The sequence below is a fragment of the Macrotis lagotis genome, chromosome 1 (genome assembly GCF_037893015.1).
Source record: "Macrotis lagotis isolate mMagLag1 chromosome 1, bilby.v1.9.chrom.fasta, whole genome shotgun sequence".
Taxonomy (NCBI): domain Eukaryota; kingdom Metazoa; phylum Chordata; class Mammalia; order Peramelemorphia; family Peramelidae; genus Macrotis; species Macrotis lagotis.
In genome coordinates this window covers 131,582,657-131,610,382 of record NC_133658.1, presented here as the reverse complement: position 1 = coordinate 131,610,382, position 27,726 = coordinate 131,582,657, and the positions used below count along the sequence as shown (strand labels likewise).

General features: G+C 38.3%; 1 protein-coding gene across 2 annotated transcripts in view; it reads right to left on the bottom strand.

Moving 5' to 3' along the window:
* Window positions 1-5,349: 5,349 nt before the first annotated feature.
* Window positions 5,350-27,726, bottom strand: part of HK2 (hexokinase 2) — a 100,665-nt gene continuing 78,288 nt past the window's right edge. For both annotated transcript variants that reach the window (XM_074208451.1, XM_074208445.1), the window contains exons 8-18: window positions 25,907-26,062; window positions 24,455-24,688; window positions 23,251-23,555; window positions 22,534-22,682; window positions 21,856-21,975; window positions 16,780-16,875; window positions 12,828-12,927; window positions 12,537-12,720; window positions 11,807-11,962; window positions 9,294-9,527; window positions 5,350-8,560 (exon numbers count right to left, since the gene is read on the bottom strand). In XM_074208451.1, coding sequence (XP_074064552.1) covers window positions 8,416-8,560; window positions 9,294-9,527; window positions 11,807-11,962; window positions 12,537-12,720; window positions 12,828-12,927; window positions 16,780-16,875; window positions 21,856-21,975; window positions 22,534-22,682; window positions 23,251-23,555; window positions 24,455-24,688; window positions 25,907-26,062 — 1,879 coding nt within the window. In that variant the 3' untranslated portion in view covers window positions 5,350-8,415. The remainder of the gene's footprint in view (window positions 8,561-9,293; window positions 9,528-11,806; window positions 11,963-12,536; window positions 12,721-12,827; window positions 12,928-16,779; window positions 16,876-21,855; window positions 21,976-22,533; window positions 22,683-23,250; window positions 23,556-24,454; window positions 24,689-25,906; window positions 26,063-27,726) is intronic.

Sequence of the window (27,726 nt, the reverse complement as noted above, 5' to 3'; positions counted from 1 at the left end):
AGTCTAAATTCCTGGAAGCTCTTTGGTATCTTCATTGGATCTCATCCACTCATCTCTGTTCCTTAATTTGATCAATAGGAGGCTTATCAAATAGGGGAATATTTTAGTCACCTGCAACAGAAAGATAAGTTTAAAACTCATTCACCAGGGTGGCTAGGTGGCAAAGTGGATAGAGCTCTGGTCCTGGAGTCAGGAGTACCTGATTTCAAATTCGACCTCAGACACTTAATAATTACCTAGCTGTGTGACCTTGGGCAAGCCACTTAACCCCATTGCCTTGCAAAAAATAAATAACTCATTCACCTTTGACACTAGGAAATCTCTGAGATCATCAAAACTTTTTTTTTCTTTTAAAAATGAATCTTTGTTAAAATCATCTACCAATGTCTCAGATTGTCTTGGAGATGACCTTGGTTTTCAAAGGCTATATAAGGGTTGCTAAACTAGAATATGGATCTATTATCTGAGAATCAGGCAGGTAAAATCATCACCAGGTATTGACTTTTTTTCTTTTAACCACAGCAACTCATTTAGATGTTCTACTAAAGTATAGGTTTACAATCTGTGTAAGTAGCAAGAGTTTCCACATTTATGAAATTAGTTTGTAATCTTTTAATCATTTTTGAACTATTTTAAATAAGTTTAAGTTTAAAATTACTGATGAAATCACTAATAAAACTATATACTTATTTCAATAACACTCAGTAATCTGTCCTGAACTATCAAAGAAAAATAACCCCAACACTCCTATTTCATGTTGTGTTCTCTACCTTTTTTGGTGTAGAGGTGATAAACAGGATACCCAAGTCCATCAGCATGTGTGAAGACAAGATAGTAAGTCTCTGACTAACACTATCACTAGCAAGCAATTACTGAGCAGCCCCTTTCTAATACAGCTTTTTGAGAGTAAAATTATTTCATCTTTTTTATTTGTGCTATATACCCAACACCTAACACATCGCCTTGGCTTATGGAAGGTCTTAAATTTTGACTGAGGGATTTGTAATAGTTATAAAACTATCTCTTCTAACAAGGTGTTCACTTTGGCATGTTACCCTGCTGATGTCATTAGTCCTCTTTGAGAACAAAGGGCAAACAACAATCTATGAATAAGTAGTACCTACAGTAGTAACTGCTCCCAACTGGACAGTTTCAGTTGGCCACTGCTCCTTCCTTTCTTCCACCCTCCTTTCCTCCTCTCCCTCTGTTCATATTGGAAATCATAACTTACATGTGGGGCAACTAGGTGGTACAGCGGATAGAGCACAGACCCTGGAGTCAGGAGAACGCAAGTTCAAATCCAGCCTGACACCTGTGTGTCCTTGGGTAAGTCACTTAACCCCATTCCTCCTGTTGCTTTACAAAAAATAAAAATAAAACAATTTGCATGTGGGTGTGCTGACTGAAGGAATGTTAATTTTAGTTGCTGAAATCTAACAAGATAGCTTAGGGTTGGGGGGGGTTAGACTTTTTTTAATCTTCCCTACTTATTCTCTCAAAAACAAAACCTGGGACAATTAATTCTTGTCCCATGTAGTTTCATTTATGATTTATTGAAATAGTCTGGAAAATCAGACTGGGATTCAAATGGAATTGCTTGACCATTCCTTAAATCTATTTCACTCTGGCTCCCACTAATTGGTTAATAATAGGTCCCAGTCTAACCCTCCTCACTTGGTTATTGTTTGGGTTTTTATGACTCAGACTAGTGTAAATAGCAATTCTTTCTGATCTGGCTAGAAATTCTAAGGATCTTCCCCTCCCAGTTTGATTTTTTTTTTTTTGAGCAGGCAAACTAGGTCATCTTTTGCCACATTTCTTACCTAGCCTTAAATCACTGAATGGGTGTTGTCTCAAACAAATTTGAGATCTGGGAAAGACAAAAGCACTAATCATTAATAATCCCCAATTCCAAATGATATACGTGTCAAAGAATAAAAAATGTCTTGTGAGTTTACTGTAACCTTACTCTTAAGATCACAAGATGTTAAAATTGGCTCAGAAAAAGAAGCTCAGAAGTATTCTGGTCAGTCACAGTAGGGGTAAAGGAACAGAACAAGAACCTGAGAACATATTTTCTTCCTCCAAATTCAGCTACTTTATTGATATATGTGTATATATATATATATATATATATATATATATACACATTTACAAACATATGTTGTGATTGTTGTATTGTGTCATATGATATGTCATATATGGCAACCAATTCATATGTACACATAACTTAGGGTACATATATAATGTTGGAATTTGCAAAGCAAGGTTGTGTACATGCAAAAATTAGATGTGAATGAGTTTGCATGTGTCTGTGTGCATGTATAATAATGTACATATAAATATACATATATCTACAGAGTGAAATGATTATAATGGGTAAATTTAGCCCCCCCTTTTGTTTTTGCAAGGCAGTAGGGTTAGATAACTTACTTACCCAAGGTCACAGAGTTTAATTATTATTAAGTGTCTGAGATCAGATTTAAACTCAGGTCCTCCTGACTCCAGGGCCAGGGCAACCACTGCACCACCTAGCTGACAGTTCCCTCCTTTCCCTAAAATGCTCATTTCAAGGCTCAATGTCTTCAAGTTGAATTAACCTTCTCCTCAATTTTGGTCAGACTCCACTAAACCTTGCAAGTAATTTCATCTAAAGTGGGAAAAGCCCACTGTACTCTACAGGGATATATTTTTGAACAGGGATATTCTTGATTAGATTGCCTAGTGCTGGGCAATTTAGAAGTAAATGACAAAGTGACATTTCCCCAGCCCATCATTAGAACATGTCCACTTCTCATTATTTGTTAGCTAATGCACTGAATGCCACCTTCAGGAACAACTACCCTTTCATGGGCATACATTGAGTAGATTCTATGAGGGGTCTTTGACCATTCAAGGGTGACCGTCTTTTATTACAAAATGCTAACAGTATTAATAAAAAAAAAGCTAATTACTCAAGAATCATATCAAAACTTTTGGAAATCAATATATATATATATATATATATATATATATACATATATATATATATGCTTGAGCATAGTATATACACATATTAGATGGATACCATACATGTATATTACTAGATTGCATTTTAGATTACATGAATATACAATATGTGGGCAGCTAGGTATAGCACAGTAGAGCAAGCACTGGGCTTGGAGTCAGGAAGACTCATGGTCATGAGCTCATATCTGGCCTCAAATATTTACTAGCTTGTGTGATCTTGGGCAAGTCACTTAACCCTATTTGCCTCAGTTTCCTCATCTGTAAAATAAGCTCCAGTATCTTTGCAAAGAAAACCCCAAACACACACACACACACACACACACACACACACACACACACCCATAAATCTCACTGTACAAACTCAAAATTATATCTTGGAAATGAGAACAGAAACCTGTTAGCGGAACCCATTTTACTTGCCCAAGGTTTTACAGGATAGCAAACATCACCTTTCCTCAGTTGTTTCCTATCTCCCTAAAGCAATGATACTAGACTATTGCTATTTTCCCTCCCCTTCCCCTTCATTCCTTTCTTCTGAATTTCAGTTTCTTCATTTGTAAAGTAAGAGACATTGGACAAATATTACTTTTTAAGACCCTCTCCTGTTAACTCTATATCCCAGGAAAATTTTTGACTATATTCAAGATTCAATTCCTTGCTTGGCCAATGGTTACAAAAGTAGTAACCGAGACCTGGAAGATGAATCCATCTATCTTCTGATTTCTAGGTGCTAGAGCCATAACTTGGGAGGTGGGGGGGTAATGGTGGTAATGGGAGTAAGGAGTAAATACTGTGGCTGGGTTTAATCAGAGGGCATTAACAAAACACCAAGAAAAATTCCTTAAAATAATAAACTAAGTCAATTTCTTCCACTCAGTGTGCTTCCTCTTTAGGTGTCTCCCCACTCCAAATGAATACTTTAAAAAGCTGATTAAAGTTTGTACAGTGAGATTTAGATGTGTGTGTGTGTGTATGTATGTGTGTGTCTATGTGGATACACATGTGCATGCACCCGCATGTTTGTATATACACAAATTTTTGTTAGTCATTTCAGCTGTGTCTAGCATCTTGACCCCATTTGAGGTTTTCTTTGCAAAGATACTGGAGCTTATTTTACATATGAGGAAACTGAGGCACATAGGATTAAGTGACTTGCCCAAGATCACACAAACTAATAAGTATTTGAGGCCAGATATGAACTCATGAACATGAGTCTTCCTGACTCCAAGATTACCTACCATGCAGGAATATAAATAGTTCGACATCCTTAAGTCCCTTATGATTTGCCTTTCCTGTTTACCTTTTTGTTTATGTTTCCCTCAAGTCTTGTATTTGTTGATGAAAATTTCTGTACATTTCTGATTCTTTTATCAGGAAAGTTTTAAAGTCTCCCTATTTCATTGACTGTTTTATTGAGTAGTTGTTTTCTTTTAGGAAACAATGAACAGGATGCTCTCCGTAAAAGAACTTACATGAGGAGATGCAATGGGAAATGTACAGTCTACAAAAATTAACAGCAATTTGCAGGATGCTTAGTTGTGAATGACTTACCTCTTCTCAGCAATGCTGTGACCCAAGAAAACTGAAGGGCCTATGAAAAAGAATACAACCCCAAAAAAGAATACAACCCCAAAGAGCTAATGGTATCTGAATATAGACTGAAACATACTTTTTAAAAAAAACTACTTTTGAGGTTATTTTTTTTGTGGGGGGTGTGGGTGTGGTTATGTTTACTTTTACAGTATGGCTATTATAGTAATGTTTTTCATGACTACACATTTTTAAACTATATCAAATAACTTACTTTCTCAAAAAGGGAGAGTGAGTTGGGGGAAGAGAGAGAATGTGGAACTCAAGGTTTTGGAAGTGAATGCCAAAAAGAAAAAAAGAATACTACCTACCCTACAAGTTCAGCAAGGGCACATTTTTGTGCTCTTGACCCAGGGGGAAAATATTAGTGCTGAATTTTCTTGAGGCTGTCAGGAGGACTTCTCCCTGTTCCCTCCCACCCAATAATTTATTTTAATACCCCAAATAAACCAGCACAACATTTAAATTTTTCAAAATTTTATTAAGAATATTTTATATTGTACAGGTAATTTTAAATAGTTATTTTACAGAAGACATCTTCCGTAGGTTAGACTGTAACACAGACAGGGACTTAGGATCACATCTGTTACACAGAGTACTTCATTCAAACAAAAATCATTATAGCTACACGTCCTCAAAGTCATATTATTAGTGCAGGCTGTCAACTGGAAACAGGAAATAATATGAACACCTTTCCAAGGGTCTTGTTTTTAAGGATACAATTTCACTTTTCAACGTTGATTTAGACAATCCACAGTGGACAGTTGTTTGTGTTTTGTTTTGTTTTTTGTCCACCAAACAATAATTTATAAATGGTCACTAGCTCTCAAGCTAAAAAGAAGTTATATTGTTTTTGAATATAGGCTGGTCCTTTCCCAAACTGAAACAGGGCACACCCTAAAATCAAACAAATTCATATTTATACACTAAAAGGGGAAAGTGGGCCGATATTTGTACCAATACTATCTCTTATGAGTGATCTGTATATAAAACAGGGCAAAGCAATTTTTTTTTTGCATTAGATGATCCCATTTATGACTGTCCAATGCATGATGGAGAGCCCAATAGGCCAGACAAGAAGAAGCAGATAGGTTGGGTTTGGGACATAATAGAAGTCAGTCCCTCTCCTGCCTCCAGCTGGGTGGCTGTGGCCATGAGAGAGTCAATGGTTTTCAATTTTTTTCTGGGCAGGGATAGTATTAAGAGTGCTTTTGTGTCTCTATGCTAGTTCAACACTATATCAAATACTTGGTACTCCAACAAATGATTTGTTGATATGAGGAGCATTGTCATCTCAATCCTGAGTCTTTGGGACAGACCCTACAGACCCAAAGAAACCCTTGTGTGAGGACTTCTGGTGTAACAGTGATTTGGGGAATCCCAAAGACAATACCTTTTACCTGGCTTCTTCCAAGGATGAGGGAAGGGACATAAAATTCTTGAACTGTGAAGTTCTGTGAATAAACTAGTTGAGACTAGCTAAGACAACTCACATAGCCAAAGGATACCCACTTCATGGTCAAAAATTATATGGAGTTTCCTTTTGAACTTGGTTTTTCTGGGATCTCTGTCCAGTCACCAGAGCATTCTGGTCAAACAAAGCTATGTGGCCACTTTAACACAGTCTGGCTTTTAAGAGTTATTTATATTTTCTATTTTTAATAGCTTTTCTACAACCCCAGTATATGTACTTTTCTGCTTGGTTTCATCTTGAAAGGCAGTCTACAAAGACCAGGAGTGAGTAAACCTGGTTTCTAATCCTGGTTCTGCTATTAAATTTGTTTCATGACTTTGGGCAAGTCATTTCCCCTCTTCTCATTGGATCTATTTTCTCTAAAATAAGGGGGAGGAGGAAATTCATTTTACACTTAATGAATTTAATATATTTTTCAGTTCTAGCATTCTAACTTCTAAAAACCAACATTCCCTTCCAGATCTAAATTCTATTACCCATCCCACTATATTTAAATTTTATTCATTTAAAATCATCTAACATTCCACTAAATTATTTTTTTCTGAAATTACACTATTAAGATTCTCTTTTCTACTTAAGTTGCATTTTCTCAAAGTCATTCTCTTATATATAATTTCAGCTTATATAAAAAATAAGCATTTCAAAGATTCCCCCCGAAAATGGGTTTCTGCATTTGTATTCTTGCAATGCAAAGCATTCAGAGCAGCATCTCTTGGCACCCTCATTGTGCCCAGCAGCTTGAAACAACGATTTTATAAAAACATACAAGAGTACTGATGGACGCTGGACTGATGGGGGCTACATACAGTGGTACAGACATCGCCAGAGACCATCTCATGTGACATATTTACAAAATATAGCCCAAATACAATCTGCTGGTAGCAAACAGCCAAATAGGTTACCCAAAAGATCTGGGTGTGGGTTAATTTGCTTTTATTGACCAATGATTGATCACATTATAAAACTGAAACATGCCTCTGAACCTATGAACCCCTCAAGATCTATATATGACATGTCCTTCTGCTGACTAAACAAGAAAATGATGGGACATGGGATCCTCAGAGTTGTATAGCTGGATTTCTTCTCACTGGATGTCACATGCAGACTGTATCTTCCCACGTGATTGTGAGCTGTACCAGTTAAGGGAGGACCCATGGCAGGGAGATGAGAGATCCATTGAAGCATTCATTGCTGAAGCACTGAGATCAAGTTTCACAGCTATGACTTGGCTCCCCACTTACTGTGGCTTCCCATGTTCCCACCCCCCACCCAGCTCCTCCCAAACATCCACACTGCCCCAAGGAGAGAGGGAGGAGACGAGACAAGCTAAGACATAGTCATGTGTCACTATCTTCTTTCAACAGTCGCTCTTCATAACACATTAAGAAATCATCCCCAAAGAGTACTTTGCCTTTCTGTCTTTGAATTATAAAACTTTATTCCTGTGGACAGTCTGGCCAGCTTTTGTGACTATGTACATACAAGAAACTATATAAATACAACACACATCTCATGAAAAACCTACAGTATCAGGATAAAGGTGCAGACTGACTTTAAATAAACTTTGTTCTATAAACATAGTTGGAAAATACAGTATTACTGCTTCTAGAGAAAGGAAAAAAGGAAGCCAGCAAACAGGCTCATGGCTTGCGGGCGGCTAAGTGTGCAGAACCAGGAGAGGCAACTACCTCCCCACTCCCAAGGCAGGTCATTCTTAATTCGAAGCCAGTCCTCTTCATTTTTTTCCTGAAGATGCCCAGGGCTTTGTCAAGGCTCTGCTTCACCTTGGGCCACAGGGATGCTTACCACCTTAGCCCTGCTATTACTAGGCTATGGAGGCTAACAGCCTCCACTAAAAAGGGGACACAGCACTGTCAAACATGCAGGTGTAAAAGATCGTACAGAAATCACTGTGTGTAGACTGGAGAGGAGTCCCAGAACCCTCAAAAGGGCATTAGTATTCATCTTATTCAATATCACTATATTGTGAAGAGGCTAGTAAAGACTAATGGGTTACTGGCTGTCAAGGAAAAAGATGAAAACTGACTGGACATGTGAATTTAACCTCTTGACCTTTGGCTTAGCCTGGGAGGGTTTGAGGTTCTGGACACTCAACAGAAGTCTAGAACAGGAACTCAGGACAAAACTCAGGATCATGATGTCCTTTCAAATTAAAAAAAAAGGCAAGGGAGTCTGTCTGACACAAGGGGATGGAGATTCAGCATGGTGAAAGTTCACTTACAATTTTCCAAAGGATTTTTTCTTCTTAAAAAAAAAAGGTGGGGGGGGAGAAGGAAGTGGCCAAGAAAGCCCTCAAACACTTCTTCCCTGGGCTCAGTTGTTTATCGCTGTCCAGCGTCTCGAATCCTGCAGGCCACAGCAGTGATGAGAGCAGCCCCCTTCCCACTGCCATCCTCAGACTCCAAGAATGACACATCACATTTTGGAGCCAGTTCCTTCACAGTCTCATGCATGATTTTTGCAAAACTATAAAGAAAAAAAGGCACCCAAACAACATCTTAGTCAGGCCATGACCCATGAAACATGCACTGACCAAAAAGCATCAGAGTCCAAATTCTTTGAAATTCCTAATAAGCAAGATGTTCACACATAAAGAGAGGACTATCATGGACTAGAATGAAGGTCTAACAGAGGTGAAACTACATAACACTTAATTCTACCTTGTAACCAAGGGGAAGCTTCTTCAGCTTTGTCTGCAGCATAAAGGTGTCTGTCCCATTCAGAAGAAGGGTATCACTGTAATTATATGTAGGATGTCCTCAGAGAATGGAGGAAAGCCAGACATGCATGGTGCCACCATCGGCAGAATGGGAAATGGAATGAGTCAGGTAACTGTCTGACCCCCTCAAGGAACAAAGGGGAAGTATATAAAGGAGGAAAGGGAGGGTTCACAAGCAAGAGTGAACAATCATGGTTTGGCGACCATCAGGATTCTATGAGTATTTGGAACTGCAGCTACATAATATGCATGGTCTTTCCCATTAGTATGTAGGCTCTCTTTAGTTAGGTACTAACTAAACAAATGCCTGACAGTGCAGTTATCTGTCCGTGTTGATTGTGGGATATGTACAATTTGCTGACCAATGGTTCCAAACATCAAACAAATAAAAACTTTAGTCTCAGAGATAGAAGAGTGAGATGAAATGAAAGAGCAAGAGAGAAGGGAAGAGAGGAGATGTGGGTAAGGAGAGGAACTTACTGAGGGTGTAGCTTGTAAAGGGTCCCATCGACACCCACGGTGATTTTGAGTGAATCCAATTGGCGATTCTCACGGATTTTGTCCACTACAGCTGCCATGCCTGCACCACAAAGCTGGGCAGCCCTTCTCGCCACAACAGTACAGACCTCTTTGACAATGATACTATCATCACAGGTGCTCTCCAGTCCCAAGTGTCGCAGGATGGTGCGGACTTGAAGCAAGGCCAGACAATCACTAGGGATAGGACAAGAAAGTTAAAACAGATGAATTTTAATCCATAATCAAGTTAACAATAATAGCAGCTATTAGTCAACATTTTAACTTATTTGTTCCTCATAGCAATTGGGGAGCTTTCCCCCATTTTACAGATGAGGAAACTGATACAAACAGAAGTTAGCCATGACTTGTCCGGGGTCACAGATCCAGAAGTGTATGCCCTCACTTTTCAATGTTCTCTATTCAGTGGTTCCTATCATATGAAATAGCACATTGTGCTATACATCTAAATCTTCTCTCTCATCCTCACTACCTGTATGACCTCAGGCAAGTCACTTAACCAAAAAGTCTCAATTTATCCATCTATAAAATGAAGCAATTGTACTAGATGTCTACTCAGATCCATTTCTAGATCTAGCTCTCTAATCTGAAAAGCTTAGCAAAATTATCAGGGCTAATACATGTTAGCTACAATTTTTAATAGTGGCTCCTTTCTTTTCATGTTTTAAGACCTGAGCAAGTCGTATAATCTCTTCATGCTTATTATCCTTTTTGTAAAAATAAAGGACCAGAGTCCTTCTTAAAGGACCCAAGTTTCAGGCAGTCACTATAAAAATACAGGCTATTTTTAAGTTAAAAACGAAGTTCATGAAAATTCAAGGGGAAAAGATCTTTTTTCTTAGAATGATTTGCATATCTATGACATAATATATTAAGACAAGTTCCCTCTCTCAAAGTTCTAACTTTTAAAGAAATCATTCCTTCCAATTTTTTAGACAAGAAAAACCAAGGTCTTTCTTAGGCCAAGAAAAAGTACATGATTTACCTACTGGCTTCCCTAGGGTCAGATAACTTGTGAATGATAGAGTTTGATGAACAAAATCCAAATTTCCTGATTCTCAAAATCAAGAAGATTTTCACTTTACTGTGTTAGTCATCAATAAATCTTATTTTTAAAGTATTTTCTAAATGATAATTGACAAATTCTTCTCAATAAATGAAATTTTGCTGTGCTGTGACAATTATTATTTGCAAAACTAAAAAAGAAAACTGCCAATTCAAGTCTAATGCCTGAACTGCTAGACCTGTAGACAAGAAAAGCTCAATTGAAATCCAACTTCTATGACATTTACTAGCTGTGTGACCAAGGAAACTTAGACTCTCTCTGAACCTCAATTTCATAATTTATAAAACAGGAATATTATCTGTATCTCCTACCTTCACAGGGTTACTTTGAGACTTAAAGATACAAAAACGCAACTTGCAGACTCTAAATCATTATACAGTATGAAAATAGATCTTTTGTTGTCTTCCTCATTCTTATATAATTTAAACCACAAAAGATCTATTTTCTGGGTCTGACATGCAAGGTTGAAATTCAGGGGTGTCACTCTGGCTAGCCCACAGTCAGAACAACATCAATAAAAGTAAAAATCACATTATTTTTGTCTCTTAGCTATAAGGCCAATTCATAGTTGGAGTATCTGTGTTTAGGGGCGGGTAGGTGGTGTAGTAGATAGAGCACCAGCCCTGGAGTCAGGAGTACCTGAGTTTAAATCCAGCCTCAGACAATTAATAATTATCTAGCTGTGTGGCCTTGGGCAAGTCACTTAACGCCATTTGTCTTGTAAAAAAAAACTCTAAAAAATGCAAAAAACGAATGGGAACATCTGTGTTTAGATGACCTATAAAAATTCTTGCAAGTGAGGTACTCACTTTATTAAGCCACAAATAGACTGCTCATTCAACTGCTCAAAAATCTTCAACAGCTCCCTATCACTTCTCGGTTAAAGCAAAATTCATGCCCCGCCCCCCGTGCACAAACTGCCTCCAAACTAGCTTATTCCAGTTATATCTTCTATCAGTTCCCTTTATACATTGTGTTTCACTCTAACTAGATGTTCCCAAATGGAAATCTGTCTCCCCTCAATTTGTTTTTGCAGAATCTGGTCTCTCATAGCTAGAATGCATTCTACTCAGAATCCTTCCTCTCCTTCAGCTCATAGGTCACATGTCCTATGAAATCTTCCTTTATTCCTCCTAAAGTCTTAGTTCTGCCTCCCTCCTGGTGGAATGCAGATTCCTTTGTGTCTCCAGAAAGTAGTTAATAGAAGAAAATAGTTAATAAAATTGTATTGTATCAAACACAAGCAAATAAAGTTAAATCTTGGTTTATCTACTTTGAATTCTAGAAGAGTTCTCTGCACACAATGTGTTAATTATTCCTGATTTGGTTTCTTTTGTAAGTAATTAGCAGAACAACTGTCCTTCGGGCAAGAAAATGGATACACTCTCACCTTTCAATCTGAGACAAGAATTTGGTTTCAAATATGCCCCTTGTCTTCAGTCGTTCTGAGATCCGTCCACGGAAGAGCAGCCCACGTTTGGTAAAGTTGATAAGGATGTTGCGAACAATCTCCCCCAGGTACATACCACTGATCATCTTTTCAAACCTTCAGAAGGAAAATAAGGAGATGGTGGTGTTGAGAAGTTCAGGATCATTTTCCAAAAAACTATGGTGGAGTCTTCATTGGGAAGTAGGGTAGTTCAGTAGTATAGAGATGGATGGTCAGTCACAACATATGGCTGAGTAGCTAATAAGCCTGCTAATTCCTAGGGTAAAAGAGGATTTTGATCTGGTTCCCACCAACTGCCCCATTTTATGGCCTAGCTTCTTCCCAGGATCATAGCCACCAGGACTTCTCTTCAAAATTATTATTACCACATACACAGAACCTAAGAGCCATTCTGGATGCTCAACCTAAGAAAGTGACCTGGTTTCCCCACATATATTTCTAAGCATTTTGATGACAGGTTCCATATTATTGCTTATTGTTGTGTCCCTGGTATCTAGCAGAGTACTTCAAGAAATGTGTCCTGAACTCCTTTTGGCTTTTATCATTCACCCTTATTCCTCAAAATTTCACTGTTGAGTCAAATTATTTAGAACTAAGATGAGCTACTTCCCCATGGACACCATCATTAAAAAGATCACCAAAATCAGGCAGCCACCTAAACTCCTTTTACCTCTGTTTTCCTGGGTTGAGTGAAAGTTCATCTACAGCCAAGTCAAACTCAGTTCGGATGTCATCCAGGCAGCCATTATCCCCAAAGGCACCCCATTCCATGTTAACACACATTCGCCCCTCATCTCCTTCCACCAGTTCCACATTGCGCATCTCCTCCATGTAACAGGCATTACTACCAGTACCTGCAAAGGAGTGAAAACAGAAAGGCGTCTGACCTCTTTCCTTGGCCTTCCCCACCCAGGTCTGCACATCCCTCCACAGAAAGGGACTAAATACTTTGGAATCTTACCAACTATGAGTCCTACTTCACAATGAGGGTCTTCATAGCCACAAGTCATCATAGTTCCCACAGTGTCATTCACAACAGCAACAACATCCAGATCAAATTCCTGCAGAAGCAAAATGAGATGATGCTTAATCCCAAAGGGTCTGATATAAAGTTTACTTTCCAAAAAATGTTCAGGTGATCTTTTTTACCTATATTGCTCTCTTTTGAAATATGCCCAAATTTCCACCACTAAGGATGTCAGTACTGAGGCCTCGTACTAGCTATGACTTTATGTACTACTATTTCCCAGCATCATTATAATCAAGTTATTCTTACTACCTTTCTGATTTTCTGCATGCCACCATAAAAGGAAGTTTATGCTCATACACAGAATATAAAATTAAAAAACTGAAAGAGATATTAGGTTATAAAATGAAGAATGTCAATTCTGGATAGGACCTTAAAAAATAGAACATTAAAGCTAGACTATACCTTAAAATGTGTAATATTTAATATGGAAATTTATAATGGCCCTAGGAGATAGAATATGAAATGGGAAAATCAAAAGGGATCTTGAAAAATAGAAATGTCAGAGCTATAAAGGATCTTAGAACATAGAACTAAATAAGAGCTAAGACATTAGCTAGTATTATTTTAAATGAGGTAATACATGTAAGCAATTTTGCAAACCTTAAAGCACTAGATAGGAATAATCATCATCCAAGCCTTCATTTTATAGATAAAATAACTGAAATGTCAACTTGGAGAGGGTGCTATGCCTATAGTTAACCAAGTGGCAGGATTACAATTCAGTCCAAGTTTCTTTGATCCCACCCCCCCAATCTTGGAATGTCATCCTATTCTGTTACCTGTTTTCTGTCTAAATTCTAGTCCCAACAAGGATAAGTTATAGTCCCGTTTCTCTTCCCCAAACACTCCCTGGAATACATAGTATACACATACTTCATTACTTCTGTCTCATCATTGCAATGTGAGTATGTCTTAAGGACAGAAACTGCTGTGGTATAATGGCAACAGTAATAATAAAAAATTTTGTTGTTCAGTAGTTTCAGTTATGCCCAACTCACTGAGACATCATTTTGAGGCTTTCTTGGTTAAGTTATGGGAATAGTTTGCCATTTCCTTCCCCAGATCATCTCATAGATGAGGAAACTGGGACAAACAAGGTAAAGTGAATTACCCAAGGTCACAGTTAGTTGTCTGTGTTCAGATTTAAGCTCATGAACATGACTCTTCCTGACTGAAAGCCCAGTGCTCTATTCACTGAGCTACCCAGCTGCCCCATTAAAAAAAAGATGACATTAATATATACAAGGTGTCCCCAGAATATTTCCTTTAATGCAGTTTTAGTTCTTAATAGCTTAAAATTACACTGAACTTTTGGGGACACTTTTTAAAGAATACTTTATGATCTGCAAAGTGCTTACATGCAATTTTATTTGATTCTCACATGTTACACATATATCATATAAAGTATTTTCCCCAATGGACTAGAAGCTTGAGGTCTAGGATTATTTCTTTTTTGTTTTTGTATCCATTTCCAGAGTCTAGCACCAGGGAATGACAGAGTTGATACTTAAAATACCCATTGATGAATAACATTCCTGTAAAGTAAGTACCTTGAGTATCTTTATTCCCATATTAGCCAAGTGGTGGACTGTGGTTCAGAAGTTAATTGATACTGAGTGTCCAAGAGAAGGTCAAAGTGCAAGTTTCTCCTGCCAACAAGTCTGGTATTCTTCCTACTACCATACACTATGTTTCACACAAATGATAGGTATGACACCACAGTTGTTAAGTCTCCCATGATTCTTATTACTAGATGATAGTTCTCATATATTTCTGGTCTCTCACAATATCTAGCACATAAAGGTGCTCAGGACCAATTTGATAGATTTCTTCTGAAGATATGACACAGAGACTGATGCCAAGTGCTAACAGCCTTCAGTGTTCTCCCTTTCCCACCCCACCCCTTGCTTGCTGCATAGAATTCTTTGGAGGAAAAAAGGCAGGTAAGGGTTTCCAGTTACTTGAGTTGGTTAATGACTTTAAAGAGTTAAATCTCAGGGACAGATGCTTCTCAGCTACCTAATGAAAAAATGCTAAGAAAACCAAGATAGGAAAATATGTACAACTGGAATGTTTCTTCTTGTAGAGCTGGACTTTCCTAGAATCAAGAACATAAAAACAACAAACACCAAAATCTATTCAGCAAAGTAAGTATAACAGGATAAAAAGCTCTAGAAAGGATGGAAACAGGCCTGCACAAAATAGAAATGCCCAAAGCAAATTAAGCAAAATCCCCTATAAGTAGAAATCATCTTGGCAGATCTTCTGGTGCCCATTGGCTGAGGAATGGTCAAACCAAAATGTATGGATAAAATATGTGGAAAACTATCATGAAGTAAGAAATTACAATTAGGGATCCAGAGAAATGTGTGAAGATGATGAATTGATGCAGGATGAAGTAAGCCAAACCATGAGAATGACACACACAATGGCTACAATCATTTTCTATATTTCTCAGTCAGGAAGAACAGTATATTGATTCCCTTATATGCACATGATTCCCTTATATGCACAGACTACATATTATTAGCCAAGCTTTCTTATACCACATCTGGAAATGTGGTATAATCTGGACTAAGTTAAGAACATCGTTTTTAAAAAATCAGAATAGAAACTTGAATGTGTAAAAACACATTTGTGTGAATTGTTTGTTTTTAATATCTCTTTTTCTGACATCATTTGTTGTATTATTGTCCAAATTTCTCAATCCTACCCAGAAAAGTTATTACTCATAAGGAAGAATTTTCTGTTAAAAAAAAAAAAGATGGGGCGGCTAGGTGGTACAGTAGATAGAGCACCGGCCCTGGAGTCAGGAATACCTGGGTTCAAATCTGACCTCAGACACTTAATAATTACCTAGCTGTGTGGCCTTGGGCAACCCACTTAACCCCATTTGCCTTGCAAAAAGCTTTAAAAAAAAATAATAGTCATCAAAATCAATCAACATATCAACCAATCAACATTATAGGCAATCAATGTTCCACATCCATGCTAAACAATAGGGGTAGTTATTTTTGAGGTGACAAGTGAACTGAAGCTACTTTTTCTATTTATATATCTTATATCCATGATGTTTTAAACTATCATTATTATTTCTTTTCAAAAATGCAGATAGGAAGGAGGAATGTGAAGGTTGAGTACTTCCTTATCATATTTAAAGTCATTAAGTTTAATAACAAGAAATTATTTGTTGCCATGGGAATCATATAATTTGTCGTATTACCCAGGGATGGTCAACATATAGTAACTGGGCCAATTCCTGTTGTTAAGGGAGATCCCCATTCTGAGAGAAAAGAGGGGAAAGGTCCAAATCAATTTCTCAAGGTAACACCATCAAGTATTAACTGAGCCAGCTGAAACATTAGTCAGAGTTCTCAGAACTTCAAAACCTATTTAGACTAATACAGAAATAAGGGATCAGTGGCTGGAATGGAGAATGAGTAAAGCCATGGAGTCTGGAAAGGAAAACAATCAGGTAAATGTAACTAAATGACTGTATGATATAATTTACCTCCCCAAATCTTTAGCCTCTTTGGGTAGCAGCATTCTTTCCCAAACCCTACTTTTTCAGTTAAGCACAGTCAAGTGCTTAAACCAAGCCCTCCTAACTCAGCTGCACCTGGACACAAAGTCATCCACATAAAGACTGTGAAACTATTCAAAGGTAGCATGTGCATGCAATTAGCTGACAAGAGAAATGCACATTCATGAACCTACATTCTTTTTATGTGAGATATCTCTTTCTTCACTGATTTTTACAAGAAAATTTCTTGAGAATTATGGTATAAATATGATCATATAGTGTAATGCCCACGTCCATGCTTGCATGCATGTGGGTGAGTGTGTGGGCATGGTGCATATCCACTGAAGATCCCATTCCTACCTCTCGACGATGAATAGCATCCTTCAGTAGGCTGACCACATCCTCTCCCTCACAACCAGTTGCTTTGAAGCCCTTTGTCCATTTCAGGAGAATGCTCTAAAGAAATAAAAAAAAAAATAAAGAAACATCATTGAAATATGAATAAAAATAGGAGAATAGCCTTATTTAATAAGAAAGACCCAGGGCTATCCAGGTTAAGATTATCTTTCTGATAAGCATACAAAACTTCTTGTTCCTGTCTTCTTGTTCACAACCTCCTACGTTGAAGATGTGTCCCAAATAGTTTCATTTCCATTTACAACCCATTATTTATTATCATCTATTCATCTAACTTTACTTGAAATCAAAGTTTCAATTTAGGTTCAATTTCAAATAAGACCTTCCAAAAGTTTCTACTTATATAACTATTTTTTTAATCCTTTAAGATAGGACAATCAAGAAGCAATTTTAAAGCTATTTGATGAACTATATTGTTTATTCTCTAATCCTCATGTTTTCTGACATCTCTCTTTCTTAGGAGATTCAAAAGCAGTGTTTCAGTTTGTGATCAAATGGAACCCTTCCTACTATCAAATCTTTATCAATGATATTCTCCTTGACTTGTCAGAAGCAGGTAAGGGGAGAGGATGAGGGAACAGTGTACCTCAGAAGACAAAGACTGAGTCCTACTCAATGTGTGCAATGATTAAATATCTTAAATGGAGCTTTAGCAGAGGTAGCCTAGTATAACAAACTGGACTATTCAAGTCAGGAAGACCTAGGTTCTGATCAGTTCTGACATATTATTCAATTGTCTCCTAGAATTTCTCTACTACTCCAGAAACCTCTTTACCCAGGACTATATCAGAAATCCCCTCCACCCTGCAGCCTCTTCCTTCTAATTTAAGGAGGATGCTTTGATCAACACCATGGCTTCATTCCTCTCTAGATTTTAATTAAGACCCTTTGGATTTTCTCTACAAGATTCCCCTACTCAAAAGGACAAAAACTTTTGAGGTCTGGGCCTGCATTCCCATTGGTTTTTGCATTCTCAGTAATGAATACAGCACCTAGCTCTTTCTAAACACATACTGACTCTGTGACTTAAGAGGGGTGACACACATAGTGAAGTACCATGAGCAACTACTGACTCTGTGACTTAAGAGGGGTAAGTGACACACATAGCGAAGTACCATGAGCAACCCTGCAAGACTACCAATTATATGACATTAGGAGAGGGAGTTTCCTTTTGGGCACTTATTCTAAACCAAATTAAAAAACAAAATAAAACAGTGTTTTCAGAGGAATGCCACTGCATAGTAGCTGGACAGGGGGACTTAGAGTCAGGTGAGATCCAAGTTCAAAATCTGTTACATATCTGAGCAATTTTCTTAACCTCTATGAAGCCTCAGTTTCCTCAAATACAAAATGATAATAATAGCACCTAACTCATAGGATTGCTGTAAGGACTAAATGAAATGTGTAAAGCACTTTTCAAACCTTGAAAAGCTATATAAATATTAGCTTTCTCATCTTCCAGTTCCGCAGATGAATGCTTTGGTACATTACATTTCTCCACTATCCATGGCTGCCTCTCCACTTCTTGTCTCAAGCAACCTCCATACTAAGTGAATATTTTGGGATCCCTTCTCTACAAGGATGGATGGAGGAGAGGGTTCATTTAGAGAACAAGATTCTTTTCTAAGCTTTATCTTCAGAAAGATGACTGAGAACTGCTTCCTCTGATGTCTCCCTCTGGTGTGGATGGGGCTTGGGTTCCTAAAGACTGTATCACTAGGACAGAGTTGGGAAGACTTAGAACTGGCTGAGGGCAAAACAAACAAACAAAAAGCTGTGTATGGCTATCATGAGAAGATTCATCACTCAACCACAATAGGTCATGAAAAAACTTAGAAGACAATCTACAGCACTAAAGAGAACACCTGACCCATGAAAAAAATAGCATAGATCTTTGGAAATAGAGGTATCATAAAATAAGTCAGAGTCATTAGAGAGCCAAAACATGTAGGAACAAAGACAGCCTTAATTACTGGTGCTGCCCTGCCTTGGGAATTACTTTTCACTCTCTAAACAAACTTCATTCTTAAGTCTATTTAGAATTCAATTTTCCATGGAGGAAAAGTCATTGGAATACCTGTCTTTTGGCTTCTCTAACCCCTCCCCTTGAGGTGTCTTATGTAACCAGCATGGGCTGGAGAGACTATGGTCTGTACCTCTCTGGATAACTAGGGTTATGGTGAGGAATATGACTCTCTACAGCCAGAGGCAAATTAGCTAAATATTTAATTATTGCCTATCTGGAGGTAAGACAATATTTGGAGAATTCAATTAAACCAGTCAATGTAGAAAAAGACTTCATTAAATGTGTATTCCACAACCTTAAGGGAACTGCTTGTCAGGAAGTATTTTGTCAATATGCTACCTCACCACAAAGTTGCTCTGAGTATAGGTCCTGCTAGTTTGAATGGATCCCAGTCGGCCTGCCATGTCCCTAAGTCTGCCATGGTCACAGAAAAGACTTTGAAACCTCCAAAGACTGATGAAAATGTTTGTCATGACATCAAAAATCAAAAATTCTGAGCAGACAGAGGATTTGAAAGAAAAAAGGCCAGAAAGCAAGCTAGGTCCAAGAATGGCCTTGCATGTGGCCTAATAAAGGGATGGGGGGGGGGGGGGGGCTACTTGGTTTGCTTCTGTATATTTAAGATGAGGGACCCCAGGGCACAAATGATTCATTTGGAGGCGGGGGAGTTTCACAGACAGTTGAATCTAAGCCAAAAGAACAAGACTTCTCTAGGGAGAGATGTGAAGAGAGCAAGAGTAGGGACCAATAGATGATAATTAAAGTCTTTCTTCTCCGGATGTCAAGGCCCTTTACAAACCTCAATTAATGCAAACAGCCCAACCCTCTCTTACTAGGGAGTTTCCTTGCTTGCTTTAACAAAGGGTTGGGGGAACAGGGAGGATAGAGAATGAACTCAGAGCTTTCCCCAAGGCCACCCACGAGTTTAGGGCAAAAAGCCAACCAAATCTAGCTTCCTTCACAGGGAAGCTTTGGGAGTTTCAGAGAAGCTCAGTTTCAGGTGTAGCTGAGAAAAAGTATTATTACCAAAAAGCAAGAAGGACCAGAAGACAGGACATCTTTAGGCTTATTAATCTAAGTGTGTAGCAATTTTTTAAAAATTGGATTATCAAATGAAATCTAAACTCAGATTATACAAAATCTTCACTTCCTACTTTTTATTTTTTATCTCTTCTTTATTATTTCAAGAATATTACTACACCTTCTAAGCATCTTTCTCTCCTTTCCTCTACTTTTTTCTCCTGCTTTCTTGGTTAGTCAGGTATTTTCTGTGGGGTCTCAAGTAGATGCTTTTCTTTTTTTTTTAATTTTATTTATTTAAGGCAAAGGGATTAAGTGACTTTCCCAAGGTCCCACAGCTAGGCAATTATTAAATGTCTGAGGCTGGATTTGAACTCCAGTCCTCCAGTCCAGAGGCCAGTGTTCTATCCACTGTGCCACGTAGCTGCCCCTAAGTAGATGCTTTTCTAATATATTAAGTATCGAGAGAGAGAGAGAGAGAGAGAGAGAGAGAGAGAGAGAGAGAGAGAGAGAGAGAGAGAATCCCTACATAGAGATGGCAGTACTAGTAGAGGGTTTGGGTGGAAATAAAACTTTCCATAATATAAGTACTTAGTATTGCATAGACCTTAATGCAGTGACTAGCACATAGTAAACACTTAAATGTTTATGAATCGAGTGCTGTTACCCTCATTTTTTGAGTGCCAAGACCCAGAGAAAGGTAGTATCTTGATTCAGCCTCAGCTAAATTAATCTGCTGACAATTCCCTGACTCATAGAATTCCTAGAAGAGACTTTAGAGAAACCTGACTCCTTCATTTGGTAGATGAAAAAAATGAAGTCCTATAGAAGGGAAATGACTTGACCAGGGCTCTTGACCATTTGCTTTCATTTCCATTCCTTAATATATGACATTTCCTTCCCCTGACCAGCAGCCCAGTCCCACATGGTTTCTAAATCTAATTTCCAATGCACCTTCCCCTAAGAAAATCTTCTCAGATTCAGTGACTTTCTCATCTCCATTATCAGTATCCATAAGATCATTTATTCCAAAATGTCACAGCCTTTATTCAATTTAATTCAAAAAACATTTGTTCTCACTTAGTCTTTACATGAATAAATTGTATAATGGATAGTTTACCTTTTCAAGAAACTGTACTAGCTTCTGAGAATACAAAAGAAGCAAACAAAAAAATCAAGATCACTCCTTCCTACTATTTGATTTGGCTTCTTATTTGATCTTCACACCAGCTTTACAAGGGAGCTTATTTTCTACTAGAGAATTTCACTTCTCCAACTAGGCATCAGATGTTCAGAAAAGGAATCACTTTGAATATGGATTTCCATCCACAGTATAATATAATATCAATGGTACTCAGTTAATGTTTGCCCAGAACTATCACCATGGTTAATGGAGTAGTCTGTTAGAACATTTAATTCAAATCTAACTTAGCATATCTAAATAAATCAATTCTAAGATATGAGTCAAATCCCAAATACAGTTTAAGTGAGTCTCAATTCCTCAATTTCCTCATTCTATAATATGTGTACATGTGAGCACACTCATGTAGACATTCTCCCTTGTGAAACCAGATGAAAAGGTATAAAATCCAAAGGGTAGAGAGACTCAACAGAAAAAGAAGTCGTTAATCCAGAGAATAGAAGCAAAGAGAAATCTTCAATGCCAGAGAGAAATGATAAGAGCTAGCAGGTAATAATAACTTGCATTTCTTCTGGGGTTTAAGGTTTGCACAAAGAACTTCTCTTTCTGACTCTGGGGGCACAAAGCCCCAAGTTTCAACTCCATTTTACAGATGAGGAAATAAAGGGTTAGAGAGGTGAAGGGGCAGTTGAAATTGAAATACAGGTTTCATTCTACTACAGGAGTTCATTTTGCTACATTCCATATTAACTCTTTTAGAGAATCACAATTAACTTTATAAAGGAAGCAAAGTTTCCATGAGTTACACAAAAATCACTTGGGAATACATTACCTCATCCAGGCTATTCTGTTGGCAGGGGAAAGAGAAGGTGAAGCCCAAAGGTAGAGACACTCCTTTCATTCCCATGTATTCCAGGAAGTCTGCGATGCATTGGACAATGTGATCAAAGAGCTATAGGTGAGAAAGAGAAGCGCATGTGGGAAGGTGTAATTGGGAAAGTGTTGTAGTTAGCATCATATATCTCCAAAGTTCTTTCCAGTTAAGAGATCTAGAGTTGGAAGGGATCTTGAAAATCTGATAGTTCAAGTCGTTTAGTCTATTGAGTTGTAGTGATTGGCCCATGGTCACATTCCTAAAAGTTCAGATTCAAATCCAGTGTCCTTGTGTGGTTTTCCCTCTATCTCACAAATCAAAGATTAAGGAACTTGGTGACTCCTGGGCCTTGGAGATATAGATCATTTAAACAAAAAACAAAAAACTTCTAGCTACATTCTAAGAATATAAGATCTGGGGATATAGTCTCCTGGGGCCTCACATGTACTTTAGGGAGCCAACCCCAACTGGACAAATCAAGAAGAAAGTCAATATCTAGGAGTCCAACTATAGGGCTACCATTTCCCGGGGACAACATGACCCAAGTAGTACTAGAGGTGAAGGGAAGTATAACTGACTGATTGCTAGTTTAAGATTTAACCTGGGCCTCCTTTGAGTTGGATGGGGTCCTCTTACCTCATCCCCGGTGCCATGCATAACCTCTTGAGGAATGGCATAGATCTTGTTATGCATCTCTACACCTCGTCTCATCCCATTCCGTACACGCACCAAGAGCACACGGAAATTTGTCCCACCAAGGTCTAAGGCTAGGAAATCACCTTTCTCTGAAATGGAAAATAACAATACAATGTTGATGACAAGAATGGGGGGGGGGGGGGGAGGAGAGAAAGCAGGCTCTTTGATAGAGAGCAGAGCCCTTCAAAGTACTTCAATCTTTGGCTTCCTATTTGATCTTCACACCAGCTTTACAAGGGAGTTAGAGCAGGTCAAATTACCATCAATGGATACTCAAGGTGATTCAGAAAAATCCCATAGGTGTCCCACAGGTATCACCAGCTCATTCCCAGAATGGGAGCAGGGGTAGATTACAAAGATTTGGAATACTCAAGTAACCAATGGCAAAAATTTGTCAGAATACATGAACACATGGACACTAAGGAATTACAGAATAAGTCTTAGGATCTTGATGGAGCTAGCTTTCTGAAGAAAGTACATTTAGATCTAGATTTTGGAGCCTAGAGGTATGTCCTACTGGTGGATATAGCAGCATAATGGAGACTGTCCCTAACTGATGGAGGAAATACCTGTCCCAATGCCCAGGATCTATTTCTGCAGTCAAATCCTTTCCAGCCATTCCCAACAAACAAAAATGAATGAATGCTTGTCTCCTACCTGTACCATCAGGTGTTGCACACACATAAGTTGGCAGCATCTTGACATAAGCAGCAGCATGTGTCTCCTTGCCCAAGCCACACTCCATCTCCTTTTTCATCCTCTTCTTCACTTCCATGAGCTGATCATGACTCAGCTTTAGGGCTTCCAGGGTATTCTGTCGTGCCCGGTGTTGGTCTGCTAGACGGTATGCTACTGCTGTCACCATGGCAGCCCCCTTGCCACTACCATCTTCTGAACGGAGAAAGCGGACATCACAATCTGGCACCAGACGTCGGACAGTCTTGTGAAGACATTTGGCAAAACTACAAAAGAAAATATGAAACAGAGTTATTTGGGATCTATCTTTTTGGCATGTCAATAGAAATGAACCTATGAAAGTTTAGAATAGTGAATGATAAATCCTAACATGGGTACCAAAGACAGCAAAGACAGGTACCATGCCCTTCTTCCCAAGAAAAGCATAAAAGAAAAAAAACATACCCAAGAGTCAGTAGCTAGAAAAATGATAAGTAAACAAAAATTCATCTATTCTATTTCATATGCTTGGAGAATCCACCATGACATCCACCTTTAAAAATTCTAGGGTTGGAAAGGAATCTTAGAGGTCATGTGGTCCAGAGTCCTCATTGAAAGAAAGGTAATGATATGCTCATGGTCATGGAGAAAAGCACTTGGAGCAGCAGCCAGAATTGACCACGGCCCTTTAAATAAAGTTCTAAGATTGACTATCCTGGACTGCCCTCTTATCACAACCACTTTTTATAAGAAATCTTTGAGACATCTTTTCACCACTTTTGCAATACCTTCATCAGATTCTAAAGTCACAAAACAAATCTGAGGGAAAGAAATTAAGAGCAGGCATAGAATCAGGATTTCATCTTATAACAATATCATACCTGGGAGGAGTCTTAAGAGGTCATCTAAGCCAACCCCTGTATTTTACAGAAGAAACTCTTAAGAAGAAACTTATGCTACTGATTTGGAATCCAGTTTTGTTGCTTTTCTATTACAGCAAATGTTTGGGAATTTTTTGACTCTTTAGTGTGGGGGCTGGGCTAACTTTGGGACTGGCTAACCAAGGTCTGAATCCAGGCACTGCCTGGTTCTGTATGACCCCAGCCAAGAATGGCTTTTGCATTTTTAAATGCCCAAGACAAGCAAAGCAACCCTAAGGAATTTTTCGCCCCCCAAGTGGACTTACTGTGGATGCTTCTTGTAGACGGAGCCATCAACTCCAATGGTGGAACGAAGCCGGTCATCACCCTTATTCTCTTTGAGGCGTCGAAGGACAGCAGCCAGTGTGGCTGCACATAGGTTGGCTGAGCGGGTGGATACGATCTGACAGATGCGATGTGTAGCCACACAGTCTTCCTGGGATGGCTGCAGACCTAGCCTGGTCAAAACCTCAAGGGCTTTCTTGATGCCATCTTTTTCCCTGTAGAGATGAAAAGGCATGGAAGCAAAGGGGCTGTCATGTCTCAGGATATATGTGAGAGGGACTGAAGCAAGTGGTAGCCAGTAAGAGATTGAGAATCACAGGAACACAGATTTAAAGCTGCAAAGGATCTTAAAAGTCATCTAGGCCAACTCTTTCATGGGACAGATGAAGAAACTGAGGCCCAGAGAAGTCAAAGGACTTGGCAAAAGTCCCACAGTTACTAACTACTCCAAGTTCCCCATACCCTCATAAAAAATTAGCCAAGTAGACAGAAATAATCTTGGGGGCTCCTATTTAATACAGTAAGATTCATACTTGAATCACCAGCTTGTGATAAACTGTCAGACCTTGAACCAATGATATAGCCTTAGAGAATGAGGAGCCAGAATCAAGCACCAGAGAATCTAAAATTTCCAGGAAAAATTCTATAACCATGTATGGAAAAGTGAGAGCTTCAAATTTGGCCCGGTTCTACTCTTGACAGTATGGATGCAAATTAAAAACCTACTTTTTAGTTCAACTGAAAATATTAAGAAATAAGTATTTCTCATGTCTAAAGTCCTTTCCAGATTTTTTTCCCTTTGGGAAAGTGGGTTTAAATTAAACCTAAAGCTGCCTTCTTAAATCAAGGATTAGTTCATTGAATTGAGAGTAAACACCAAACTTAACTTCTTATCTTGTCCCCTACTGGGCAATGACCCAACCAAGGGAAATGCCTATGTCTATTACCCAGAAGGATAGCAGGGAAGAGAGCCTTTGCTTTCAATCTTTTCAGGGGAGGAGTGCTAAATGAAGGAATTAGTGACTGAAATGTGGAATCCCAAATTATAAGTGAACTGAGTTATTATAGGATATTCTGGAATGTGAACCCTAAACTATTTTAACACATTACAATATTTTCTTGTTCTAGATCCCTATATGTTATTCCAGACCATCCTGGAATAGAGAAAGTTTGTCTGTTTGAACATAGCTTTTGCTAGGATAGAAATTCTTGGATTTAGACTACTCAGTAGAATATCTAAAACCCAGAGAATAGTAGTGATATTTTTTTTTCCTTCAACTACAGATGAGAAATAACAGCAGCAGTAAGGCTCTGTATTAACTTATTTGAACAGCACTCTGTTATGTGTTCTCACTCTACAGCTGCCTACCAAAGGATAAGAAGTTACCCACAAAGGCAGAAGAGAAATGGAATGCAGAGTGAGGGAAACTTACCCTTCAATATCAGAGACATCTTTGGTCTCAAAGCGTCCCGTGGTGAGGAGTTCAGGACTCAGATTCCCACCAAAGAGCATTTCCTCTTTTGCCATCTTCACCAGGATGAGTCTGACAAGTTCTCCCATGTACATGCCACTGATCATCTTCTCAAAACTGCAAGACATCCCAAGGTGTGAATTTGTTAAAAACTGCGTCATTTGTAAATTACTTGTAAAATTTAAATAATGAATCATGTAATACCATGATCAAAATCAACAAATTAGTTAACATGATGTTTAAGTATAAAAATATTATAACTGTAAGCTATCTTACAGTTGGTAATTCTATTTCTAGATGAAGGATCTAAAGCCCAGAAAGATGAAGTAATTTGCCCAAAGACCAGAGTATTTGCCCAGTGCTCTTTTCACTATACCAATATTTATGCAGCACATCAGATACACTCAAACCAGAAGCAGATTTAAGAATTAAATTACACAGTAATAACAAAAGCAGCTGAATGTTGGAGATTATAATGGCCAAGTCTAGCTCCAAAGACAAGAAATCTATTTCTTTGCAGGTGTGAAACACTGACTTCTTCAATATTGTTTTTTCTAAACTTTTTTCTTCCCTTTTTTAATTCTTAATGACAAAAGATGACTTTCTAATAGAGAAAGTTATAAATAACATTTTTAAAAGCATAGAATTGAAAGTTCCATTAGTACTGAAAAGGGAAAATTCAAAGTGGAACGGAACACTTCATGGAAGAGAGGAGGTGATAGAGGACTTGGACAGTAATCTCATTCAGAATGGAAATGGAAGGCGGGGAGGGGAGTGAAATAAAATAACATTTTAAAGAATTAGCAAGACTCAGTATGGAAGGTGACCAAAAAGTGAATAGTCAAAGATGACTGGGAACTGTTTTGAGTAAGAAATAGGGAATTTGGCAGAAAGCAATAATTTGTTAGGAAAAGACAATGAACTCAGACATACTGGTTTTGACATATCACTATAATACCCAGTTAGATATGCCCTACAGGACAGATTAAAGAACAGAGAGATGTGAATCCAAAGGAGATATAGGTGAGGGGGCTGGACTAGAAATACAGATTTGGAAATCATTTCAAGAGGTAAAAGTTGAACTATTAAGAATGGATGGCATCTAAGGAAGAGATAAATTGAGACAAGAGGGGCAGCTAGGTGGCACAGTGGAAAGAGCCACTGGCCCTGGAGTCAGGAAGACCTGAGTTCAGATCTGCCCTCAGACACTTGATACTTACTAGTTGTGTGACCTTGGGCAAGTCACTTAGCTCTACAGTCTCACCAAAAAATAGAGAGAGAAGTAGTGAACCTATTGAGGGTTCACTGGGGTTAAACTGAGGGTTTGAAACTTTTACAGTTGGAGGCTGAGAAGAAAGTGTCAAATGCCTGAGAATCAGTATAGAGTCAAGCCTTAAAGGTCAAGGAAGATTCTAGATCAGATAGCAAAAACATTTTTAGCCAATCTTTCCTTCTCATGAATATAAGAGGAAAAATGAGATTAAAGAATAATAGGAAGGGCCACAAGATTTAGACTTGGAAGATGATTTAATTAACCTAGATTAAACTAAGACTGATGACCTAACCTGCACAAGTCTACTGATAGTAAGAAAAGGTGAGATTAAAACCCAGGTCCTTGGACTCTAAATCAAGTGTTTTTCCACTGATCTAAACTGCCTCTTCAGTATGCCACCACCATCACTGACTGACCTGAAATAAGAGTTACTGTCACCTAGAGCTTTTAACATCCCTGATATGAGTAAAGCAACCTAACCTTTTTTGCTCTGACAGCACAGTCATGG